At 46.0% G+C, this 26,213-nt stretch overlaps 1 protein-coding gene across 1 annotated transcript in view; it reads left to right on the top strand.

Annotated features, from left to right (window-relative positions):
* Positions 1 to 26,213, top strand: part of LOC140393469 (uncharacterized) — a 470,641-nt gene that overhangs the window by 14,547 nt on the left and 429,881 nt on the right. Inside the window, exons 8-22 of the mRNA XM_072479798.1 lie at positions 1,065 to 1,150; positions 1,802 to 1,931; positions 8,301 to 8,491; positions 9,057 to 9,144; positions 10,345 to 10,465; positions 15,556 to 15,734; positions 16,363 to 16,509; positions 16,913 to 17,040; positions 18,063 to 18,196; positions 19,074 to 19,168; positions 20,274 to 20,433; positions 20,860 to 20,879; positions 21,133 to 21,154; positions 21,250 to 21,277; positions 26,022 to 26,103. Of these exons, the coding sequence (XP_072335899.1) occupies positions 1,065 to 1,150; positions 1,802 to 1,931; positions 8,301 to 8,491; positions 9,057 to 9,144; positions 10,345 to 10,465; positions 15,556 to 15,734; positions 16,363 to 16,509; positions 16,913 to 17,040; positions 18,063 to 18,196; positions 19,074 to 19,168; positions 20,274 to 20,433; positions 20,860 to 20,879; positions 21,133 to 21,154; positions 21,250 to 21,277; positions 26,022 to 26,103 (1,611 nt within the window). The remainder of the gene's footprint in view (positions 1 to 1,064; positions 1,151 to 1,801; positions 1,932 to 8,300; positions 8,492 to 9,056; positions 9,145 to 10,344; positions 10,466 to 15,555; positions 15,735 to 16,362; positions 16,510 to 16,912; positions 17,041 to 18,062; positions 18,197 to 19,073; positions 19,169 to 20,273; positions 20,434 to 20,859; positions 20,880 to 21,132; positions 21,155 to 21,249; positions 21,278 to 26,021; positions 26,104 to 26,213) is intronic.

Genomic DNA, 26,213 nt, shown 5'->3' with positions numbered 1-26,213 from the left:
GATCGGTCTCCTGAGCCTATCCCAAATTTTGCCTCAACACCCCCGATTGTCTGTTCCATCGAGGAATGCATGCCGGGCATCCTGGGGACAGTGAATCCCACCTAGAATATACTGATTTAAAAAATTAAGCAAAATAATTCTAATAAATGGAAATGAGTGTTGGATTCAAGGACCTCCAGAATCTAATTCATGACATTTTTTCCAAGTTCCAAAAATTATCGCTAGGAGCACTTATTATTAAGTCCTGCAATGTCAGGACAATAGCCATAGATGAAAAAGCAGGTAATATAAACCTTGACCAAACAACTGATTGGACACACCTTTGACAATGTAAAGTAGCTATCCAACTATCAAGATGTCAGATCCACTTGAGTTAACAAGCTTCCTGACTTAATAGTCAAGTAGACTGGTGAAACTCTGGGCTGTTTAGCACACTGGGCTAAATCGCTGGCTTTGAAAGCAGACCGAGGCAGATTCCCGTAACAGCCTCCCCGAACAGGTGCCGGAATGTGGCGACTAGGGGCTTTTCACAGTAACTTCATTTGAAGCCTACTTGTGACAATAAGCGATTTTCATTTTAAGTCTGAAAAGTAGCAGAGTTGAGTCACAAGTTTCAATTTGATGGGGTTTTTTGTCAGGGCCACGAAGAATCCAGCACAAGTTTGATGAGTCAAAAAGAAATAACTTTATTTACAATTACATATCTACAGCAGCAGCGGAGCTTTACCATTACTCTCTCTTCTCTAGCTGGTTCCACACTGGCCAGCTCTATTTGTGCAGGTGATTCTGCTAATGATTTCTCTACTCTCCTCATTGGGGGAGCTCATACTCACTAAGGATTGTAGAATTGACAATAGTCCCCAGCCAATAGCAATCAGGCAGGCTATAACAGAGGTGAAACATTGGATATAGCTAGTTTCCTTGTTTCCTGCTGCTCATCAACCACTGCGAAAGCTATCCTCTAACCAACATCTAGCAACAAAACACAAAAGGAAATACTGAATATTGTTAGCGAATGCACGTTGTTGTGTTCTCAACATTGTACTTGCAACTTCTTTTTTCAGCTGAGCTGTATGTCTGCTAGACTATCTGCTAATGGAACTTCATTGGCCATAGAGACCTTCCCTGTGGACGTCCTGCTGTTCCTAAAGTATGTTATATTTCCTTGTAATTCTCCTCCGTTGTTTTGTTGAACAAAGCTTTGATGATGGTGATCTCCATTTGTGCAAAGGCGATAGGGAAGTATCTGGGTCACATTGATCAAAAGTAAAATTGTTTCCTTATGGCGTGACATCGGAAAATATGATGAGTTGAACTCATTTGGCAGTGCTTTAGACCAGTTATCAATAGCATGAAGTTTCCACATGTCCTGGAGCTTTGTAGAATTATGAATTCACAGAGACCCTTGAACATTGCCTGATAAACACCTTTTCCAATGAACCAGGAGGAAAAACAATTGTAATTATTTTGAATTTGACTCAACAGCATAGGTTTTTAATTTAAATATTTGACAGTTCTGTGCTAAATGTAATCCATAAATTAACATTGCAAAATGAGAGACTGTAAAGGCAGTTTTATGGATGTGACAGTTATCCTCAGTGTCCAGCTTTAGGGGAAAGAAGAATCTGGGATCTTGCACTGAAGTGCACACAAGTTTGTTTGTATGTATCTGAAGATGAATATCTTTGTGTCCGCACGTTTCTTTGGGAAACGGAGTAAAAGAGAGAAAATTGGGATTGGAGAAATCACCAGTTCATTCTCCTTCATGTAATCTGAACATAGCTCCTGTTTCACTTTGCAGCTCTGCACAGTTCAGGAGGTCCTCCAACTGCCGAGAATTCTTCAAATTAGTTGGAAAGTCAAACATCAATGTCTTACGAAAATGGTCAGCAAGAAGACGAAATCTGTTAAACGATGCCAGGATCTGTTTGGTAAGGATAAAATAGTGAATCGGTCCAAGCTAAGCATTAATTTAGTCAGCATTCTTGCTGGTACTGATGAAAGTCAGTTTCACATTGTGGCAATGTCAGGTAATGAGGAATGTTTCAACATTCCGCCATTGTGTTAGAGTGATTAGTGAGAGCAGTCCTTCAAGAAAAAGTTTAATAACCTACATGAAGCTTGGGTAGGGACTCTTTCCAAGAGCCGGTGCAGACTCGATGGGCCGAATAGCCTCCTTCTGCACTGTAAATTCTATGATTCCGCCGTGGAGAGTGATTGGTGAGAGTAGTCCTTCAAGAACCAGTTTAATAACCTACATGAAGTACACAGAGCTGGCTTGATTGTTTTCCCCGTGTGGCTCGAGGAGTATGAGCTTCCCTGCTAACTATGGGGCCATTACCATGTGTATATAAGGTCAACCAGATAGGAACAGACCGAGAGAGTGAGACAACCTGGCAAAGTCTAACTGGGCCCCTTTATAAATAGTACGTATTTTAAATAAATCTTCTTTGTGTTGCTCATCTGACTCCTCGCGTATTTATTAAAACCAGCACTTGAGTGAAGCTGAAAGAATAATGATGGCCACAATAAATCTCTTGACAACTCACGTCACAGATGCCCATTCTATTTGATTGATGATCTTTCATCATTCTGTTCAGTAAAGCTTTCAAAATCGTCAGTATTCAGCTTTGAGTTCTGATCATGAGTGCATTGGTTAGTGCAGGGGTCCTCAAACTGCAGTCCGCGGTACCGGCGGTCTTAGGTGGTCTGTGGTATTTGGAAATTGCTACACATCTGCTGGTGTCTGGAGAAGTTAGCCTCTGATTAGATGAGTGTGGACAGCGGAGTGAAAGGGAGAGAAGGCCTTGGAGCAGATCTCAGAGTGGACACCACAGCGTGGGGGTCCAGAGTGAGCCTTGGAGTGGAGGTTTGTCCAGCGCAGGCCTCGGAGTGGGGGCCGTTTCTCGCTGGCATAGGAAGTCAGAGGGCCTTCCAGCACTGCAGTTATTGTGGAGGACCATACAGCAGGGCACTCAGACCGCAAATGATCCAGTGCGGGCCTCAGAGCAGGGATCCAAGGGTATCTCCGAGTGCGAGAAAATGTGTGTTGTGTGTGTTGGAGGATAGTAGAGTCTGCAGCTAACTTTGTTGCTGAATTGCGGCAGCTTAGGAAGACATGCTTCAGGCTAGATTAGTTTGTTGCATAAACAAAGTCAGCATTCAGCAGCATTTTTATGAGAAAGTCCACACTTAGTTTCAAGAAAGATCCCTAAATTTCTCAGGGCATGGAAATGGCTGCCAATAATGCAAAAGATATTCAGAAAGCCAATTGTGGCGTGCAGGCGGGTGCACTGCATCAAGTCAAGAAAGAAGCTGCAAGTAAAATACTTGAAGTGACTGATGACTAAGATGAATACAGACTTATTTCTTCCACTATATGTGAACTGAGCAGGAAGGGACTGAGAGGAATGGAGGAAGCACGATCTTCCAAACACTTGAACAACTTGAAAAGAAAGAGAATGATCTGTGATCACACCGGCAGTGTCTTTGGATGTGCTTTCGTGAAACTGGAGTTGTCATGATATGCAGACATGCACATAATGAGATACAGACAGGCAGCTAATGAACACAGAGAACAGGACATAACCAATCAGCAGGCAGAATACTGGGGGAGGGTTTCCCACTATAAAAGGCACGAGGCACTCACACTCTGTCTCTTTCCACTGGGGACATCTACAGAGTGAGTCAGGTGTATATATCACATAACTCGACAGCACGTGGCTAAGAGCTAGTCTGGTTCAGTCAGACAGAGTAATCACACTTAGGTTAGCAGAGAGTCGAACTCACATAGAACGGAGCTAACCGGTTCAATAAATCAAATTGAACTTCAAGGTCTGGAGTATATTTCAGTTATAGCTGCATCCAGTTGCAGCCCGTGTTATCTCTGTGCTTAACACGACAGGAGTCAGTTAACGACATTGATGAGTTCACCAATGTGCTCCGAAATGCAGGTGAATATGAGGAGCTTGAACTAATTTGAGCCGACATTTGCAAACTCTGTGAACAGGAAATTGAAGCTGATCCATTGAGACAAACCAATTGACATGCGCTTTCATAGTCGAACACCGCAAAGTGAAAGAACAGCCAGCACTTCCCGTCTGGACATTGCACAACAGACAACATGGTCAAGCAAGGACATACCCACCAAACACAAGGGGAACGTTTTTCAAAGCTCAGCAGGGGAGACTGAGGACTTGTAGCAGAGACAAAGGATCCAAGACATTCAGAACTAGAAGTGTAGCAACCAGAATAAGCCTGATGAAATTGCCTCCGATTTGATGGTTGTTTGGTGGAAACATCCCGCCCACGATGGATTTTTTTCTTTCTTTTCCCCGCCCGAATGGCAAAATATTTGAGGGTAAAGCGTACAGGTGTGCCTGGGAAAGGTGATACTCCTCTGGTGTGGCTTCTGGATGGATCCACAGAGAAGGAGTAATGCAAGAAGGAAAGAGCTGCGGGAGCAGAGAGTCTTCGAGGTACACCACAGGAAAAGATGGTGGAGGACAAGGGTCAGTGGTCAACCGAGTAGTTGGTGGAGTTCTTGAATAACAAGTTCTTGCAACAGAGGAAGGAGGCCCTGAGAGATCGAGTGAAGGTGGTGGAACCGCTGAGACCTGGGTTCACGCAAGTGGAGCAGAGGCTGGAGCCCCAGGGCCTGGCGATCCAGAACGTGGAGGAGGCAGTGGGGGAGCACGAAGAGCAATTGGCCTCATTGGTTGCTGAAATGGGAATGATGCAGGAGAACCAGAAGGGATGCCGGTGCTTCTGGTAAATGACTATGCCCCAAATTGGGTTGATGTCAGGGAGCATTGCGGACTTGGATTTTCATCGGTTGATTATGGGGGGTGGGGGCGAGATTTTAATAGAGTCGTTGATCCGAGCTTGAACCCATCGGGTCCTAAGTCGTCAAGGGTGCCTGCAGTGGTGAAGGAGCTGAGGGAGTTTATGGAGCGCAAGGGTGCGGGGGTTGGACGCGTGGTGATTTGAGAGGCCAAGGGCGAAGGAGTTTTCATATTTATCTCGTGCACATGGTGTACACCCGGATTGATTTTTCCTGTTGGATAAGACGTTGTTGGTGGGGGTGGCCGTCTCGTAGTGTTTGCCGATTGCGGTTTCTGACCACACACCACTCTGGCTGGATTTGCGAGTGACCCGTGGGGGGGAGGTGGGTGTGCAAAGCGCCCGCAGTTGACGTTGGATGCGGTTTTAAGCGGCGATGAGGAAGTGTGTGAGGGCAGCCATTCGTGAATATGTGGAGCTGAACGAGATGGGGAGAGGTCATGGCCGGCACGCTGTGGGAGGCACTCAAGGCGGTAGTCAGGGGGGTGTTCGTAACAATTTGGGCGCATTGGAGAAGATGGAGTGGGAGGAGAGAGCAAAACTGGTGGACGGGATTTTGAGGATGGACTTGAGACACTCGAGGTGAGACTTTTGAGGGAGAGGCAGAGGCTCCAGATGGAGTTTGGCTAGTTTCAAATGGGAAGGCAATGGGGCAGCTCTGGAGGGTCAGAGGGGCAGTGTATGAGCATGGGGAAAAGGCGAGCAGGATGGTGGCCCATCAGTTGAGAATGCAGGAGATGGCGAGGGAGATTAACAAAGTCAGGGATGCTGAAGACAAGGTGGTGATGGACCCGGAGGGGGTGAATGGGATGTTTGAAGCATTTTATAATAGTCCCGTGCCAGGGAGGAGGGGATGTGACAGTTCCTGGATGGGTTGGAGTTCCTCAAAATGGAGGACGGGCTGTTTCAGGGCCTGGGGGCCCCAATTGGGCTGAAGGAGGTGATGGAGATTATGGGGATGATAGAGGCAGGGAGGGCCCCGGGGCCGGACGGGTTCCCGGTAGAGTTTTCGTTGTTAAACGTGGACACCAGGTTGTTGGCGAAGGTGTTGCTGTTACAATTTGAGGACTGTGTGTCGGGAGTGAAAGGCGAAGACTAAGCGGGTTTTGTGAAGGGGAGGCAGCTGTTGGCGAATGTGAGAAGGCTACTCAATGTAATTACAATGCATTCGGGGAGGCAGGAGATGGAGGTAGTGGTAGCGAGTAACGCGGAGAAGGCGTTTGATCGAGTGGAATGGGCCTTTTTGTTGGAGGTGCTGGGACGGTTCGGGTAAGGGCAGGGGTTTGTAGATTGGGCTCGGCTTAAGGCGCCGGTTGCGAGCTTGCAGAGGAACCTAGTAATTGGGGTACTTTGGGCTGCATTGTGGGAAGAGGTAGGGGTATCCGTTCTCCCCATTGCTCTTTGCCTTACCGATAGAGTCATTGGCAATGGCGCTTAGTGCAATCCCTGAAGAGGGATTGGACCAGTTGGGGAGGGAGTCGTGCACAGGGTCTCATTGTATGCGGGAGATCCGGTGGGCAGCTTCGGAGGCATCATGGCGCTCCAACTCGCTCAATAGCATCGTCGAGCTGGAGTTCATTCTCCCTCAACAATCTCTCCCGAACTTTGTTATTACTAATCCCAAACATGATTTGATCGTGATCATCGATGCTTGCAAAATTACATGTCTGCGCGTTTAACCTCAAGTCTGTTGAGAAGCTGATTCACCTGCCTGCTGTGTACGCATGCGAAAAATATACTGCTCGAACGTTTCATTTTTTTCCGATGATCGATCAAACTTTTTCACAACTTCATCAAAGTTTTTTTTATCAGCTTCATTATTGAATACGAAGGTGTTAAAGATTTCTATCGCCTGTGGACCTGCTATAGTGCGCAACAATTCCACATTCATTAGGCTGTGCCTGAAGATCCAGAGCTGCTATGTAGAGTGTGAATTGCTGTTTAAATGTGCGCCAATTTGCATCTACTTACCAGTGACTCGAAGCTGGTGTGGTGTCTTCAGACCTTCCATCCTGGACTTCGATGCCTAGTTGTGCATTGAGTGAGATTTTCCAGTGCTCTGCGTGGTTCGGAGAAATTATTTTTCTTCTCTGTTATCTTTGTCTTTTTGGATCTTCAAAACCAACCCTGGTATCTTGTTAGATCTTCAAAGCCAGTCCTGATACCATTTTATGTCTTCAAGGCTTATCCTGCTCCCCTGTTACGTTCTGGTGCTTGGGCAGTAGGAATCGTGCCCTAGAGAACGTCTTGTTCTTGGCTCGTTAAATGTTTATTTTTTAACAATTACCTGGGTTAGGTAAACATGAGAAAATTATCAAAAACTACTAACTATTATAAGTTATGTAAAATGATCAAATATGACTATCCACTACGACGACTATCTCCAGACTCCCTGAGGTAACAGTGTCGTGTGATTTTTCTCGACTTCCACCTGCTGGTTGGAGGTCGTATACATTACTATTTACATGATTGCTGATGCATATCATCACATTTCTGTCTTTAAGGAGGATTAAAATTTTAGGGGGGTAAAATGTTAATAATATGCATCTTCTTATTTTAATCCATTAGTGATATCGTCCGTAAATGCTGTGCCGATATTAATTGTTGTTACCTCTGTAAATTTGTATTTAACTGCCGTTAGTTCTAATTCTGATCATTTACTGTTATTTCGATTTTTAACTAGCTGCACCCATTTTTGTGTCCACACTGTATTTTGAACTTTGCTATTGATAAATTTTAAAGAAGATTAACTTTCACAATGCCTTTCGACTAATTTTTTCTGGTCAAGTTACCACAGTGTTGAAGTATTTTGTGATTTATACTGCCTGCGAGGTAGGCTGAGTTAAGGTTCAAGGACTTCTTGAAGGTGAATGTCTGCAAATGTGGCATATATGAATGGAAAAAATAAAATTAAAGCTTACTTCCTTGCAAAGACTGTGGAAAGCCATGCAGGTGTGCAATCTACTCTGTAGCCGCATTGGAGCGTGCAACAGATTACTCTGTGCACACAACAACTTGCCAGTTTAAGATATTGAAGGGTAACCAGTGCCGATATCTCTTACCTTACCAGCCACAGATACAGTCAACTGCTTCCAAATGAACATCACGTCATGATAAAAATTGTTTTTTAAAGTCTTGAAATGCCGCTTGAAACGGACCCATTCTTTGAGTGACCCAGACGGTATTAATAGATTTCTAAAGCTTGCTTCATTGACTTTGCTTAGCTCCTGTTGCATCTGATGTTATCTTAAAACTGGCAGGCACCAAAATATTTATTTCCAGAATTTCAGCTTTGTGCCTTGTACTGGAAAGCTGTCAGTTAGTCTTGAGGCAATGAACACAACATAATCCAATCTGCTACTTGGTGATGTATTGTGGATGTTCAGCCTTCCGTACACAAAAGAACAGTAAACATATTCTACTGCTGAATTAATATTGCTCATTTTGCCAATACTCAGGGAACTTCCAGCAGGAACCTGACAAAGGAGAGTGTGACAATCCTGGGTAGATTGGTATGTGACCTCGACGGATCCATCATCACAGCATCTGATATTTCCATTTTGGATGCATTGAAGACCTGCAACTCGTACAGTGAGGATCAGAAGAGAGCCATTGAAGCTCGACTAAATAGTAGAGTCAGCAAATATGGGTGAGTGTTCAATGGTCACATAATTCCATACAATTTGAACCTGAGTTGCTTACTTTTATGCTTGTAATGTTATGAATTTCTAATTTGAATGTTGATTCTTGGAGGGGTTTTCCAGTCCCTCACCCCGGGACTGGAGGTTCCCAACTATGTTCAAGGGATCTTTTGTATGTCCATGAAATCTCCGTCCCGCCACGGTGATTCCCTTGCCAGAGTGGATTGGAAGATTTATACCACTGTCTTTGCAACAATCCACATGCATACCCAAATAAAAGCAGGTGGATTGGGATATAAATGGAGTTGAGTTGCAAACCTGGCATGTTGCAGCAAAGGAAAGTGTGTGCAGGCTTTGGAAGCATAGGTGACCATGAACCTATGCTTCCTAAAGCTTTCGACCACTGGGACTTCCTTCGGCTCCTCAAGTTGGGGTTAGTTGCAGACTAATTGATAGAGGCTGATCGCATTGAATAGGAAATATTTCAGTTGCCGTCGTATCTAGTGATTACTATCCTGCAAAGCAATATCAGTAATGTGTTCCTTAACTCAAGAGTTTCTTCTTTGCCTGTAGCGATCCTTCATCATGGTCATCATCTACAATACAAGATCTTGGAAATCTGCCCTTGACTTTGACCTACACATGGAGTAAAGTCACAAAGGTATGCTGTATCTGATGAAAAATCAATTTAGATAGCTGAATTTGTAAATCACCCAACCAATTTTTTTGGCGACAGTAGAATAGAGTCTTCAGTGAGAGCATTTTCTTAAGAAACTCAAAATGATTGAAATCCTAAGTGAGGAAATAATATTTTCAATTTTTAATGAATCAAAATATTGGCTCATACATAGAAATTAATTCTGTTTGAAACCACTATGACATGTGTGGTGAACTTTGTTAACGTGTGCACTGATTTTGGACAGTTTGTGACTGAGCTGTCACCTGGTTAGATACTTTGTTTGAACCTTGTGTTTGGGGATCCAGAATTAGTAGTGAATGTGCCTCGGTTTCTCATCATTTTACATTTCATTAGAACCTGCAGCAGTTGTTTGGAACGCTCGGAGAGCTGCCTTTATGTTTGGTTATGTGCTTTTTCTTATATCCTTCGCACTGGAAGCTTCAATTCAAAACTTTGTGCTGATATGTCAACATTCCCATCATCTTGCAGCCACTGCTCATTTGCTTTGGCACTAATGTGTTTTGGCAAAGATTTTCATCATAGGGGCAGCACGGTGGCACAGTGGGTAGCACTGCAGTCTCACGGCACCGAGGTCCCAGGTTTGAGCCTAGCTCTGGGTCACTGTCCGTGTGGAGTTTGCACATTCCTGGCGTGTTTGCGTGGGTTTCGGCCCACAGCCCAAAGATGTGCAGGGTAGGTGGATTGGCCAAGTTAAATTGTCCCTTAATTGGAAAAATGAATTGGGTACTCTAAATTTTAAAAAACCATTTTCACCATAGAAGAATGTTTTAGAACATAGAAGGAGGCCATTCGGCCCTTCGAATCTGCACCGACCCACCTAAGCCCTCACTTCCACCCTATCCCCGGAATCCAATCACCCCTCCTAACCTTTTTGGTCACTAAGGGCAATTTATCATGGCCAATCCACCTAACCTGCACGTTTTTGGACTGTGGGAGGAAACCAGAGCACCCGGAGGAAACCCACTCAACCAAGGGGAGAATGTGCAGACTCCGCACAGACAGTGACCTAGCAGGGAATCGAACCTGGGACCCTGGCGCTGTGAAGCCACAGTGCTATCCACTTGTGCTACCGTGCTGCCAAGATGCTCTTGCAGATGCTACTGCTGGTGGCCCAGGAAGCATGAAGAGTATTTTTTAAGCATTGCATTTTGTCCCATGCAGGTTGTCCTGATTGAAGCTCTTCCAAAGTTTATCAAGAAAACAAAACGTTTGAGGCCCCCCAATGATGTTCTGATATTCATAAATCAACTTAATTTGCGAATTACATCAAACAATACGATAAGTATGTAATCAGAATAAATATTAACAAAATGTTGTGTATAGATGATATCTTGTTTACAAGCAGACAGGACTTGTCTTTTATGAATATTCTCAGTTCATGAGCATCAAATGGAACAAGGGGATGTAATGGGCTTTCAATCCATTTGATTGTTCCATCTACATTTGAACAATGGGACATGTCTGATGTTTAAGATCGGACTGCAACATTTGGTACACACACAGCTAAACCTATCTTCTGTTCATGGAGTGGAAGGTCTCAACATGACACAACAATTTGTATGCAACTGACAATAATTTGCAATGCAGAGCATGTTTATGGAGAACATCCATGTAACCATGAGTTAAGTGTTCTCTTGTCATTAGGTGACAAGAAAAGTAACCTGCAATTACTTTCACTGTAGATAATGAGAAAAAAGCCCTTTATCAACTGCAGCATTTGATTTGTTATGTTGTAGGTGTAACATAAGCGGATTCCTTGTGGTGCACTTGACAAAGGAAGGTTCAGACGTGGAGATAACTTCAAAACGTTTATTAAACTATTTACACTTCTATTACTCGGGTTCGACACTACTGCTAATCCTACTATAGCTACCCAGACTGACTAACCAGTTTCTGCAATCCACGTGGTGGCTGTAATATTGAATCAACCCTGTGTCTGTTCTCACTGACTGTCTCCACTGGAAAGAGGCAGATCATGTGTGTGGTGTCCTTTTTATATGAGTTGGTGTAATGCCCCTTGTGGTCGTGTAACCTCCTTGTGTATTGTGACTGTCTATTGGTCGTGTCCTATCTAACTGATCTATTGGCTGAGTGTGTGTGATGTTTCTGGTGCTCCATCTAGTGTCTAGCTAGCCTACATGCATTTACATTGATGCACATCACCACAGCATTGATTGGTGTCCTTTTTCAGTCAATAATCCAGAAATTGCCTTATTAAAGAGTGAAATTGGGGAGTGGCCCTGCCAGCTCAGTGGTCAACAGGGCAGCTGGTGGGCTTCCAGAATGGAAGTTCACCGAGCAACGCAAAGGGGATCTGGAGTGGGAAATTGGTGGGGATGCCGGTGTGTCAGTGAAAATTTATGCCCCGACCTGGGACAACGTCGAATTTATGAGGCGCGTTCTGGGGAGGATCACCGACCTGGACTCACATCGTTTAATTGGGGAGGGGGATCGCGAGGGCGGGGAGGGTGTTGGCAACAGTTAAGGAACTCTGGGGGTTAATGGAGCACATGGGGAGGTGGATCCGTGGAGATTTGGGAGACCGAGGGCGAAAGAATTTTCATTCTTCTCCCATGTGCACAAGGTGTACTTCCGAATTGACTTTTTTGTGTTTGGTAAGACGTTGTTGGCGGGGGTGGTTGATGTTGAGTATTCGGCAATAGTGGTGTCGGACCTGCCCCGCACTGGGTGGACTGATGGGTGCGCAAAGGGGGGGCCCAGCGCCTGCAGTGGAGGCTTGACGTGGGGCTGTTGGCGGAGAAAGAGGTATGTGAGCGGGTGAGGAAGGCCATCTGGGGATATGTGGAGATTAATGATATGGGGAGGTTTCGGCATGGGAGACACTGAAGGCAATGGTCATGGGGGAGTTTATTTTGATTCGGACACATATGGAGATCTCTTTGATCGAGGGAGTGGGAATACCTATGGGAGATCCTGGGGCAGTTTGGGTTTGGACAGGGATTTGTGGACTGGGTTCGGTTGTTGAACCAGGCACTGGTGGTGAGTGTCCGAATTGGGTGAGTTCAGACTATTTTAGGCTGCACCGGGAGACCAGGCAGGGGTGTCCACATTCGCCACTGCTGTATGCCCTGACTATAGAACCGTTGGCAATGGCACAGAGAGCGTCTAGGGTCTGGCAGGTGTTGTTGAAAACCCACCACTATTCTTAGAAGTCCCCCTATACCAAAAAGGGCCGACATTCTAAATGGTGACCAGGGATTCTCACACCCCGACTCTGATACAGGCTTCAGTGGGTGCTATTCAGGTCAAACTATGTTTTCAAGTTATCCCCGGTATAACCCATACCTTCACCGAAGATTTCATCTACTTACCACTTAATAGCATCGATCCTGGGTCCCGCATTGCTAAGTAAGTAAAGTAGACTTTGGAATAACCTCTGTTTCAGGTTAAATTAAGTTATTTTATTATTATATCTTTTCTTTTAAAAGCTGCAAATACTTTCTTTACAGGAAGGAAAAAGATCTTGCTTCTGGATCCTTCTGGTTGGTTGAAGGGACCTTCAGGCCCACCTTGACACTCAATCTTCTTTTTAAAATCTGATCTTCTTTAGATGTATTCGCTGATGAGCTCGGTTGCTGTATCCTATCTTTCCCATGTACCGAGCTGTGAGAGCTGTCTCTGCTGGCTATCTCTGAGCTGACTCTGCCTACTCTTTAAATTCTAGTCGTCTTTAGATGTGTTAGCTGTTTTAGCTCGGCTGCTTTGCTCTGTCTCTTTCCCATGGCTGCGCTGACTGTAATCTGACTCTGAGCTGCTTGTTCCTTCTCTGCTTCTCTCTCTCTCCCTCTGAGTTCTGGTTCTGGTAGTTCCTGCTCTGGTCTCTCGGTTTATATTCTCTTTCGAACAGTTATTACGTTTTTATGACTTTATTGTAAAGTAACTCTTATTTTCTTTGTTTGTAAAAAGTATCTTTGATCTAAACATTCAATCCAACTAAGTATTAATTTTGACATGACCTCGCCTCTCATGACTCTGATTACATTGTTTCCTTTGTGATGTTCAAAGTTCCTTTGTGATATTCAAAAATGCTTTGACTCCAAGAGTTGTTACTTTTAGTTCTTGTCATTTCTCTCGTTTTATTTTCCAATTGTGTCCTCAGCTCATAATTTTGACTTTGATTTTGGCTTTGAATTATGTTTCTCGTAGACTGATAGTCTCCAGTTTTCTTTAATTTACCTGGTATTAGCAAAATTTCACACCAAGAATTGTCACCAAATTCAACTGAACCTCATCCTTTCTTTTCCAGATGCTTACTAAGATAGTTATTTTCAATGAAGGTGTGAGCCATTGTTTTTGGCTTCATTCAAAATCCTGTGTGTTTGCTAAGTCTGCATGACCAAGGATATCTGCATTTTACAATCCTGCCCTCGCAGCTGCTGTTAACCCTTTGTGGGATCTTGCCCTGTATTCTCTCATGTTTCTCTCAGACCAGATATTGCCAGACTTCCATGTTTCAAATGACACATCTTTCCATATTTTCAATAACACGGGATAGTGGAGCACAGGGTTTCGCTTTACGCGGATGATTTACTTCTATACATTTCAGACCCGCTGGGGGTGATTGGAGGCATTATGGGGTATTCGAGGAATTTGGTTGGTTTTCGGGGTATAAATTGACTATGGGCAAGAGTGAGGTCTTTGCAATTCAGGCGAGGGGGCAGGAGAAGAGATTGGGGGAGATGCCGTTCAAGGTGGTAGGAGGGAGCTTTCGGTATTTGGGTATCCAAGTGGCATGGGAATGGGAATTGCTGCACAAGCTGAATTTGGATCGGCTGGTAGAACAGATGAGGGGGGACTTTCAGAGGTGGGGTGCGCTCCTGCTGTCATTGTCGGGGTAGGTACAGACAGTGAAAATGACGGTCCTCCCGAGGTTTCTGTTTGTCTTTCAGAACCTTCCAATTTTTATCCCTAAAGCCTTCTTTAAAAAGGTGAATGCGGTGATCTCGGGATTTGTTTCGGCTGGTAAAGCCCCACGGGTTAAGAAGGTGCTGTTGGGGGAGGGGGAGGGGGGTGGGGGGGCGCTGGTTCATCCGAATTATGTAAATTATCATTGGGCGGCGAATATTGCGACGGTCAACAAGTGGGTAGTGGGGGCGGGTTGGTTTGAGAGCGGGTGGAGGCAGCCTCATTTAAAGATACGAGTTGGCGGGCACTATTAACAGCACCTCTCGCTGGCCAGGTACTCCACAAGCCCGGTAGTAGTAGCAGCCCTGAGGGTATGAGGATAGTGACGGCAGCACATGGGTCTGGAGGGGGCGTCGGTATGGGCACCGATATGTGGTAACCACTGGTTCCCTCCGGGGGTGCTGGATGGGGGGTTCCGGGGATGGCAGCGGGCGGGGATCGAGAGATTTGTAGATCTCTTTATTGGAGCTTGGAGGAGTTGGAGGAGGAGTTTGAGTTGCCAGGTGGGAATGGGTTCCAGTATCTGCAAGTGAGGGACTTTGTGCGGATGCAGGTTTCGACCTTCCCACACCTGCCGCGCCAGAGGCTTTAGGATAAGGTGGTGTCGAGAGCAGGGGTTGGGGAGGGGAAGATTTCCGAGATCTATAGGGAGCTGATGGAGTGGGAGGGAGCCTCGATACGGGATGGTGAAGAAAAATTTGGAAGAAGAGCTGGGTGGGGAGTTGGGAGGCCTGATTATGGGATGAGGCCCTGAGGCGAGTCAATGCATCCTCATCGTCTGCCAGGCTCAGCCTGATACAATTCAAGGTGGTCCACAGGGTGCACATAACGGTGACCCGGATGAGCAGGTTCTTTGAGGGGGTGGAGGTTTGGTGTGGGCATTGTGCGGAGGGATCCTGCGAACCATGTCCCTATGATTTGGGCATGTCCGAGACTGAGGTGTTTCTGGTAGGGGTTTGCTGACATCATGTCAGAGGGAGAAAAGCGAGGGTGGTACTGAGTCCAGAGGTGGCGATCTTTGGTATGTCGGAATATCCGGGAGCCCAGGGGGTGAGAGAGGCTGAAGTCCTGTCTTTTGCCTCACTGGTGGCGGCCCGGAGACGGATCCTATTAGGATGGAGGGACTCGGAACTCCCGAAGTCGGGGGTATGGGTTAGCGACATGGCATGGTTTTTCAGACACGACAAAATTAAATTCACCTTGAGGGGATCGCTGTTGGGGTTTGCCCGGAGGTGGCAGCCGTTCATCGACTTCTTTGAGAAAAATTAAGCCATTAGTGTGGGGGGGGGGGGGGGGGGGGCGGTGTGTTGGTTATATTGTTTTGTTCTTGTTGAAACCTGATCGTTAAAATAATAAATGCCTTCATAAAATATTTTCTAAAAAAAATGACAGCGTGAAATTACCAGTGAATTGAAATATTACACTAAAAGAATCTTGTGCTTGCAGACTGTACAAAGGGAATAATAATAGCAGAAGACATTAATGACCTGACACCTGCAATCTACAATACGGCCCAGTTGGACATCTGTTTGAGTGATCTTGTGCTGAAAGACAATGTCCTCCGACTGGGATCTCTTGCCTTTGATCGTATTCAGCTGAGAGTTCTGAAACAGAGACTATTGCGGGTAAGAAAAGTTGATGTAAAATCCTAATAAAGTACCTTGCTTTAAGATCCAGCTTTTCACTAACTTTCCCACAGCGTTCCGCAGCAAATGACGTCTGTTTTCAGTTGCAGTGATGTGATAATGGCGGAGAACATGACAGCCACTTTTCACAAAGTATGACAAGTAGCAATGGGACTCCTGATTAGCTATTTTATTTTAGTGATGTTGACAGAGGACTGAATATTAGCCAGGAATCTTTAAGAACTCCAGTGCTGCTCTTCATATGGAATCACAGGATCTTTTGCATGCACTTGAGAATGCACATAAGAGACCTCGGAATATCTCCTCCATCCCAAGTTCGATACACGCGACAGTTCAAGATTTCCTCAGTGCTGCGCTGAATGATAAGTTTTGATTATGTGCTCTCATCTCTCCAGTGGGAATTGAACAGGAAAAGGGAATAATGGCACACGAGTTGCTGAAGCCCTTTTTTGAAATTAACTGTGCAAACCCTGGAGATGGTCTGGTCAAGGTTTTACAAATATAACAAGAGATCAATTGTTGCTCAATTCTGATGATATAAAGTGGAAATGAAAGCTGACTGCATATCAACTGTTTGATATTTCTCATTTTGGATTTCCTGAAACAGATTTACCCCAATGGGCTACCAGAAAAGCAAATTCGACTGCTGGGGAACATATCCACTGTGTTTAATGCTTCAGATGTCAGCAGCTGGAATATCACTCAAGTTGATACACTTGCTGCATTGATGGTGCAACATTTGGAAAATACCACGGTACAGAAACAAAGAGAATATTAACGTCAAAATGTTGTGTTGTGTATTGGGTGACTGGGTCATAAGCAATATCTCTAAATGGAGGCTGAAGTATTTAAGACTGTGGCCTTTCTTGAGGCAAGGTCCTTCTTGGGTCAGTTTAAACCAAAAGCTGCTTACATCAACTAGAATCAAGAAATTGGTTGGAGTTTTAATTAATGGGAATGGTGCCATTAACATTTGAGAATACGGATATGTGGGGTATAATTAAAGAGTTTTATTGATACATGTTTTCTAATTACAGGAATTTTATTTGTATGTTTGAAATTTGAGGTGCATTACCATCAAACGGAAACTTCTTAACTTGTTAGATGCTGCTTTGTCAGACTGAGTTATAAACTGGACTTCACATCTCTTTCTATAGGTGCAATCCATTGTTACAAGATTCCTTCAGTTAGGTGGCATTCTAAATGCAGTTTCTTTGAAAGCTATCGGTGGAGCCAAGTTATGCACTCTGGATGAACTGCAGCTGTCGACAATTTCCAACTTAACGTAAATGTTGCACCTTTCTATTACTAGTTCCCTGATGAGTGAAATGTGATGATTTCCTTCATTTTTAAAGTTGGTTAGTTAAAATCTCAGGGCAATGTAATTGCAAAGTAAACATTCATAGAATCAGAGAAATTGATAGCACTGGAGGCCAATTGGCTCTGAGTGTCTGTTCCAGCAGAAAAAGACTAACTCCATTTTCCAGCTCTTGAACCATAACCTTGTATTTTACAACGTTTAAAATACATATTAAAATATATTTTTTAAATGCTGTGTGGGCTTCCGCCTCTATTGCTCTTTCACGGAGTGAGTTCCCAACCCCAGCACCCTCTGGGAGAAAACATTTGCCATCATCCCTCCTCTAATCCTCCTAATAATTGCATTAAATCCATACCCCTTATTCTAGCTTTTCTTTTGATAGAAATGGGCCCTGCTATCTGGGCCCGCACAATTTTGTACATATGAATTGAATTCATCCCCTGCGACCTCTCTTCCAAAGAATACAACTCCAGCTTATCCAATTAATCCTCCTGACCAAACATCTCCAACCTTGAAAAATGTCTTCTCAAGTGCATTCACATTCTTTGTCTAACAATCATAAATGTATACATGTGGCCTAGAACTAGTGCTTTATACATTTCCTGCATAAGCCCTCTGCTCTGATCCCCGCTGCATCAACCAATAAAGGAAAGTGGACACTCATTCAAAAGTTCCTCTGTTCCTCTCTCACTGATCCAACCACTTCACAGAATCACACAGTTATTGCAGAAGAAGGACATCATTAAAACAAGACACTGTACACTAAAGCCTCAGTTAGAAAAGCAAGGTCCCAAACACTATTCGCTGGGGAGCTCCTCCGCCAACCTCTTCAAGTTAACCACTTTTGTTTTGCTTGTTTTTGCCTCAGAGGGCATTAGCAACCCTATCATATATTGGTCCATGATTATGCTTGGCAAGGTACTGCAGTAGTTTACCTTTGTGCAGAGATACTGAAAAAAATTAGCATTGTAAATTTTCTCCCACAGGGATGCAGGAACTCTGGATCTTTCTATGTGTACGCAGTCAAAGAAGAACTTGCTTTACAGTCAGGCACGCAATGCACTGAATTCTCAGCAAAGTAATCCGATCCCCTACTTCCAGCTGATAAAGGCATATGTTGGTAAGTAAAAGGGCTTTCAAGGAATCACATCATCCTGTTTGAGTCTTCAAAGTAAACCAGTAAAGACTAACAGGGGAGTTTCTTTCTGTCTGATCTAGAGTTCACATTCTCTCGTGACAGAGACACTCTGCACATGTAATTCAAAGGCACGAATTGCAAAACCTGAACGGCCCTTAAGCTATATTCCTGCAATTCAACCTCTGTGACAGTGAACTCAGTGAATTTCTTGTGTGAGATTTTGGCTGGGTTAATTATACCTTGAATTAGTTGCTGGTTGAATGCTGTTCTTGTTTAATGAAATGCACATAAATAATCTGTTAAAACTCATTTGTACAACATGATGATGAACGCTACTGGAAAAGCAAGAAAGGCCAAAGAATGATGAGCATTAGAATTTTTTATTTGTCTTTCAATTTGATGGAATTGAATTCCAGGAGCCTCAATCCATCACTGGAAATGGGAAGTGTATTAGAATGCAATTCCTGTCTGAGGATGACATTGAGTGTACCCTTAAATATGGATTGGGCAGTTTTAACATTTGAGAAAGGCTAGCCAACTCACGAGGGGCCACTGGGGACTTTGTTCCAATTGCTCAGTGCAAGACTCGCGTGTGGTAGCAACGAGCTTGATGGTGTGGTGCTGCAGGAACTCTCCCAAAATTCTGCTTCAACATGTAATGTGTCAGCAGATAGCTTCTTATTGAAAATTCCTCTGAGCAATAAATAAGTTAGCTTCCCAAGTAACTGTCTAAAGATTCTCTCCTGGATTTTTAGTCTTTCTCTCCATTTCTGCACTTGCCATCCCCTGAAGGTTTGTCATGAATGGAATAAATGCCAAAGATGCGAGAGCAGCTCAAAAATGTCTCTGTTTTCTTCAGGTGGTGCTCCAGCTAATGATTTGAAGTCATTTGCTAATAACAGGGTTAACATGGCCTTTGAAACCTTCAAAGGGCTGAATCCTGAGGAAGTAAAGGTAAAGTCTGATTATAATGCCTATTTGCATCCACGCGGCAGTAGTTCCATATTTGTTTTCCCATCTCATCAGAGCTCGATTTCAGCCTGTAGTCTTTTACCCTGGAACAGTGCTGTTATTTGGTGACGTGTCATAAAATTAACCTTACAACACCAGGTTAAATTCCAACAGGCTTGTTTCAAACACTCGCTTTCGGAGCACTACTCCTTCCTGTTGTAAGACTCCTTACTGTGTACACCCCAGTCCAACGCCGGCATCTCCACATCGTAAAATTAACTCTCCATTTTAGAACCACAGGGAAATACAATTGCGTTTGCTGTTATATGATTGAAAATACAATGAATAGAATGGCTGCATATTGAACACTGGAAATGCTGCACCATTTCAAATTCTAAATAAGGTAGCAAAAGAATATTGAGATAGTGGACATATGATCTAAATGGTATTTTGAGTGTGGGAACAAAGGACTGTAGGACCTGTTTCTAACTGAACTACTAACACGGAAACATAATGCAGATTTTACTCTTTCTATTGGGTAACGGCCAAGCTCATATGAGACCACATATGAGACCTTCACGATCTAGATGACAGCAGGAGGAGATCGCTCAAGTTATGCAATTCTGGTATTACATATTAAACGCAACAGGCACAATCCGAGCATATTTTGTCAGAATTGGTAGTAGTATATTTGTTTATGTTTTATTGTATGCACGTAACGGCCATTATCGAGGGATTCATGGTCCTCTATGAATAGGAAAGGATTGGAACTAGGGTGGGAGTTGATCAGGTGCATGTTTGTAACATGTTTCTTTGTGAATAAATGCTGAGAAAAATGTGTGAAGATTAGGTCCGCCACCAGGCTTCCTGTAGAGTAACAAGGACGACATCCGGGGGTGACTAGCATCACAAATGGTTAGAGTACAAATCAAGACAGAAGTATAATATGTACCTTATACTTGTTAATCTAGTCAATTGCTGCTGAGGGTACAAGATACTGCAACATACTGATAGCCAGTGTACATCTCGCTATATCTCGACATCTGCTGCCAGGTTCATCCAAGCCATGAAATCTTAATTCGTTTATCACATGATTTTTCTGCTTTAGAAACTGAATTCCCTGAATCTGATTGACTTGCTCGGAATTAACCTTCAAGCTCTTCAAGAGGGCGTGAATGAAACTGTAGTCATCGTTTGGGTGGCCTCACACACTGTGACTGAAGTGAGGAGACTTGGGTTGACAGGAGGAATTCCAGATAATTCGTCAGGTAACTGCCTTACTAAAGCAAGGAACTACCTTGTTCAACTATCAGTTCCATTTTGCTGTGTACGTGATAGCTCCCATTATATTTTTGAATTAATTTTAATCTTATAACCTTTCTGAACTTTTGGTTTGGTTGCCAGTGCATAGAAAAAGCACAACCAAGGCAGTGACAGATCGTTTGGGGTGGTTCACGCTTAGTGTCCGGCCTATTAATTTCACAATATAGTACATGCCAAATATTAAAGTATGAACACATTATTTAATGAAAATGAACGTGTCTGCCAAAGAATGTGACATTTGAGAAATGTTTCCTCTTTCTTCTGAGATTCATAACTGTAGTCCTATTTAACAAAATTATGTGCTGTGATTAGTAATAATGATGCATTTTCATGAGCACTTTTTAACAGGAATCATTTTGTTTTATTTTCAGAACTACGACCTGATGATCAGGTAAGACAGAGGGTCAATCATCAATCCAATTTCCAGTCCCATTAGTTTTCAAAGCCACTGTTTTGGTGAATCTATTTCTTGAATTGTTTCATTGTTGCTTTTGAGCTTGTGTGGCTTATTGAAAGGCCATTGGTTAACATATTTTCAAAACCTAAAACAATATGAACACCGTGCATAGTTTGGATGCTACATTTATCATATAAATTGACGATGGTTCTGTACTAAACATACTATTGTGCATTCTTTTCCATAGCCTGGTAATACGACAGATAATGGTGAGTTTTTTCTCTACTTTTTATGCTGATTTCATCCGTTATTTTGAGTAAATTTCTTGGTGCATACTCCGGTTTCTTTTCTGCTTTTTCAACAGAAACAACAATGTGCATAGCCGTGAACAGGTAAGAATTTGTGGAGAGCACCTTTTCTCAAATGAGGCCGTGTTTTTGTGACCCGATCGACTTGCTGTTGCGAGTCTGCATTTGACAAGAAAATGACTCAAAGCATCTTTTTTTTTTTTAGTAATATTTTTATTCACATTTTTGCATATTTTCAACAAACCCCCCCGCTACAGAAAAATGAAAAATAAAGAACACATAAATAAACATCTTACAACTACATCACGAATTCCCCCAATGTACAAACCCCCCATTAAGCAATGATAAACACAGTAGTAAACACAAAGTACACCCCCTTTAGCTCCTCCACCGAGGTCTCCTCCTCCTCCTGCATCTCCTGGTAGATCTCTGACCCACATCCCCGAGAGCACCCTATCCTGGATCCTGAGTGCTGGAAGCAGTGGGAACGCCCTCACCTGCCGTCTTACAAACGCCTTTACCTGCATGTACCTGAAGGCATTTCGGGGTGGAAGCCTGAATTTTTCCTCCAGCGCCCCAAGGCTCGCAAACGTCCCATCTAAAAACAGGTCCCCCATCCTTCTAATTCCTGCCCTGTGTCAGTTCAGGAACCCTCCATCCATTCTCCCCGGGACGAACCAATGGTTCTCCCGGATCGGGGACCAAACCGAAGCCTCTACCTCACCCCTGTGGCGCCTCCACTGCCCCCAAATTTTCAAAGTCGCCGCCACCACCGGACTCGTGGTGTACCTAGTCGGCGGGAGCGGCAGCGGTGCTGTCACCAGCGCTCCCAGACTCGTGCCCACACAGAACGCCATCTCCAGCCTCTTCCACGCCGCCCCCTCCCCCTCCATTACCCACTTGCGTATCATCGCCACATTGGCAGCACAGTAATACCCACACACATTAGGTAACGTTAACCCTCCCCTGTCCCTATTCCGCTCCAGAAACACCCTTCTCACCCTTGGGGTCTTTTTCGCCCACACAAATCCCATGATGCTCCGACTGACCCGCTTGAAAAAGGCCTTGGGGATCAGGATGGGGAGGCACTGGAATCTAAAAAGGAACCTCGGGAGCGCCGTCATCTTCACCGACTGTACCCTACCCGCCAAGGAGAGTGGCAGCATATCCCACCTTTTAAACTCCTCCTCCCTCTGCTCCACCAGCCTCGTCAAGTTGAGCTTGTGTAGGGCCCCCCAGCTCCTGGCCACCTGGATCCCCAGGTACCGAAAACTCCTTTCCTCCCTCTTCAGTGGAAGCTCGTCTATCCCCCTTCCCTGGTCCCCTGGGTGTACCACGAAGAGCTCATTCTTTCCCACGTTGAGCTTATACCCGGAAAAGTCCTCAAACTCCCTGAGGATCAGCATCGCCTCCGGCATCCCCGAAACCCGCGAAACCCAGTGTTCCCCCTACCCCCCCGCCCCGGACCAGCCCCCTCCAGTTCCTGAACTCCCTTAAGGCTTTCTCCGCGTCCATCGCCGCCACTATCTCCGCCTCCCCCTCCATTGTAGGCATCATGATTACGTTAAGGAGCCTCCACACATTGATATTCAGCTGCCTTCCCTTAACAAAACCCGTCTGGTCCTCGTGAATCACCCCCGGGACACAGTCCTCAATTCTGGCAGCCAACACCTTCGCTAACATCTTCGCGTCCACGTTGAGGAGAGAGATTGGCCTATACGACCCACACTGTAATGGGCCCTTGTCCCGCTTCAAGATCAGTGAGATCAGCGCCCTGGACATCGTCGGGGGTTGGGACACCCCCCCCCCCCCCCCCCCCCCCCCAACCACCCCCACCCCACTCCCTCTCTAATAGAGGGCCCAGCAGGTCCATGTACTTCTGGTAAAATTCTACCGGGAACCCATCTGGCCCCGGTGCCTTCCCCGCCTGCATGCTCCCCAGCCCCTTAGTCAGCTCCTCCAGCCCTACCAGTGCCCCAAGCCCAACCACCTGCTCCTCCTCCACCCTCGGAAACCTGTCAATCCAAAAATCGACACATCCACCCCTCGTCCGTCGGGGGCTCAGACCTTTACAGCCCCTCATAAATGTCTCTAAATACCCCATTTATTCCCACTGCACTCTGCACCGTGTTCCCCCCCTTTATCCCTAACTCCCCAATCTCCCTCGCTGCCTCACGCTTCCGAAGCTGGTGTGCCAACATCTGGCTAGCCTTCTCCCCGTACTCGTACACCGCCCCTTGCGCATTCCTCCACTGCACCTCTGCCTTCTTGATGGTTAACAGGTCGAACTGAACCTGGAGGCTTCGTCGCTCCTTGAGTAGTCCCTCCTCGGGGACTTCTGCATACCTCCGATCCACCCTTAAAATCTCCCCCACCAATCTCTCCCTCTCTCTCCTCTCCTTCTCCTTGCGGTCCCTAGTGGAGATTACCTCTCCCCTAATCACCGCCTTCAGCGCCTCCCAGACCACCCCTACCTGCACCGCCCCATTATCATTAGCCTCTAGATAGCTTTCAATGCACCCCCGGATCCACCCGCTCACCACCTCATCCGCCAGCAAGCCCACATCCAGGCGCCACAGCGGGCGCTGGTCCCTCTCCTCCCCTAGCTCCAGCTCCACCCAATGCGGGGCATGGTCTGAGATGGCTATGGCCGAATACTCCGTGCCCTCCACCCTCGGAATTAGTGCCCTGCTCATAACGAAGAAGTCTATCCGGGAGTAGGCTTTATGGATGTGGGAATAAAAAGAAAATTCCCTGGCCCCCTGCCTGACAAACCTCCATGTGTCCACTCATCCCATCTGGTCCATAAACCCCCTCAGCAGCTTGGCCGCCACCGGCCTCTTTCCCGTCCTGGACCTGGAGTGGTCCAATGCTGGATCCAGTACCGTGTTCAAGTGCACCCCCATTATCAAGCTCCCTGCCTCCAGGTCCGGAATCCGGCCCAACATACGGCATAAATCCGGCATCGTCCCAATTCGGGGCATGTACATTCACTAATACCACCCACACCCCCTGCAGCTTACCACTCGCCATCACATACCTACCTCCATTGTCTGCCACGATGTTGAGCGCCTCAAACGACACCCGCTTCCCCACCAAAATCGCCACCCCTCGATTCTTTGCGTCCAACCCCGAGTGGAAAACCTGCCCTACCCACCCCTTTGTCAGCCTAACCTAATCTGCCACCCACAAATGCATCTCCTGGAGCATAACCACATCTGCCTTCAGTCCCTTCAGGTGCGCGAACACACGGGCCCTCTTGACCGGCCCATTCAGGCCTCTCACAGCTGGATCAAGGGGCTTTCCGCCCCCCCCCCCCCCCCCCCGCCGATTAGCCATCCCCTTTTCTAGGCCAGCCACGTGCCCGCGCCTCCCGCACTCTCCATTTCCCCCCGGCGGCAGACCCCTGCCCCAACTCTCTCTCCGAGCTCCAGCTCACCTTTGCCAATGCAGCAGCAACCCTGTTTCCAACACCGCCCCCCCCCCCCCTCCCGGCCCTGCCCCCTTCCTTCCCTAGCGCGGGAAAAAGCCCGGCTTTCCATCAGACCGGCCCCCCCCTCTGGCGCATCTCCCTTTTGCGGCCTAATCTCAGCTCCCCCACCTCGGGCCTCCCATCTCCCCTCCCCCCAACGCGGCCCAGTCCTTCCAACCACCGACGCTCACACTCTCACAAAACCCCCACGTCGATCCATTTCACCCTACCCCACCCAGCACCCAAGGAAACAATACGGAACAGAATAGAACATCCCCCAAAATCCCCCAAAGTAACCACATCTCAAAGTAATGGTGCCGGTCCTTAAAACCGTGACTCACAGTCGCGCCAGCTGCAGCATCCCGAATTTCACCCCCTTCCGATGCAGAACTACCTTTGCCCAATTGTACCCGGCCCTCTTCTTGGCCACCTCCGCGCTCCAGTCCTGGTATATACGGACCTCTGCATTCTCCCATCTATGGCTCCGCTCCTTTTTTGCCCATCTTAGGACACATTCCCTCTCCACCAAGCGCTGGAACCGCACCAATACCGCCTGCGGCGGCTCGTTAGACTTGGGCCTCCTCGCCAGGACTCGGTGGGCCCCATCCAGCTCCAAGGGCCTCGGGAAGGCACCCGCGCCCATCATCGTGTTCAGCATCGTGACCACATATGCTCCAGCATCCGACCCCTCAACTCCCTCCGCAGATTCTTCCTCCTCGACCGATTCTCCTGTCATCGAATTTCTCCTGCCATTTCTTATGCTGCGCCTCCACCTTCACCGCCAGGCCCAATATGTCGTCCTCATTCTCCAAGGCCTTCTGCCGCACCTCCCGGATCGCCGCCCCTTGGGCCTTGGGTCTCGACCAGCTTGTTGATTGAAGTCTTCATCGGCTCCAGCAGCTCTGCTTTCAATTCCGTGAAGCAGCGCTTGAGAAACTCCTGCTGCTCTTGCGCCCACGCTGCCTGGTCTCCACCCGCCGCCATCTTGGCTTTCCTCCCTGCACGTTTCGCTGCACCAGAATTACTTTTTTCACCGCTCCACTCCTGGTCCAATCTATACAGTGCCGGGGAAATCATACTGTCACCTTCCCACACTGGGAACCGTCGAACAAATTCTGCTGGGGTCCCTCAAAAGAGACCAAAAGTGGGTTTCTGGCGGGAGCTGCCGAACGTGCGACTTAGCTCAGCATAGCCGCAACTGGAAGTCTCTCGACTCAAAGCATCTTGTGTGAACAGCGTCTGAACTGTGTGGACAGCTATGAATAATGGGAAATGTCGAGTGTTTAGTCGAAATTTTGTTACTTTTTCCTCAGTGCAGTTAATGTCCTAAGAGAAGATTTATTTCTCTCCATACAGTTCCGCCCTAAATAATTTCTTGATTGAAGTTAACATGACCCATCTCTGCAATTTCAACATTACAGACTATGCATGCGCTGAGGTAAGCTGTGACATGGTGTGGGTTTCGCTCAGAAATTTCAGTGGCAGTGTGCAGTCAGACAAAAGAAAGAATTTGTAAGTTTTTCCATTCTATGACGGGGTTTATTAGTG

The sequence above is a fragment of the Scyliorhinus torazame genome, chromosome 17 (assembly GCF_047496885.1).
Source record: "Scyliorhinus torazame isolate Kashiwa2021f chromosome 17, sScyTor2.1, whole genome shotgun sequence".
NCBI lineage: Eukaryota > Metazoa > Chordata > Chondrichthyes > Carcharhiniformes > Scyliorhinidae > Scyliorhinus > Scyliorhinus torazame.
Note: the sequence above shows the minus strand (reverse complement) of the source record. Positions and strands in the feature narration are given on the sequence as shown.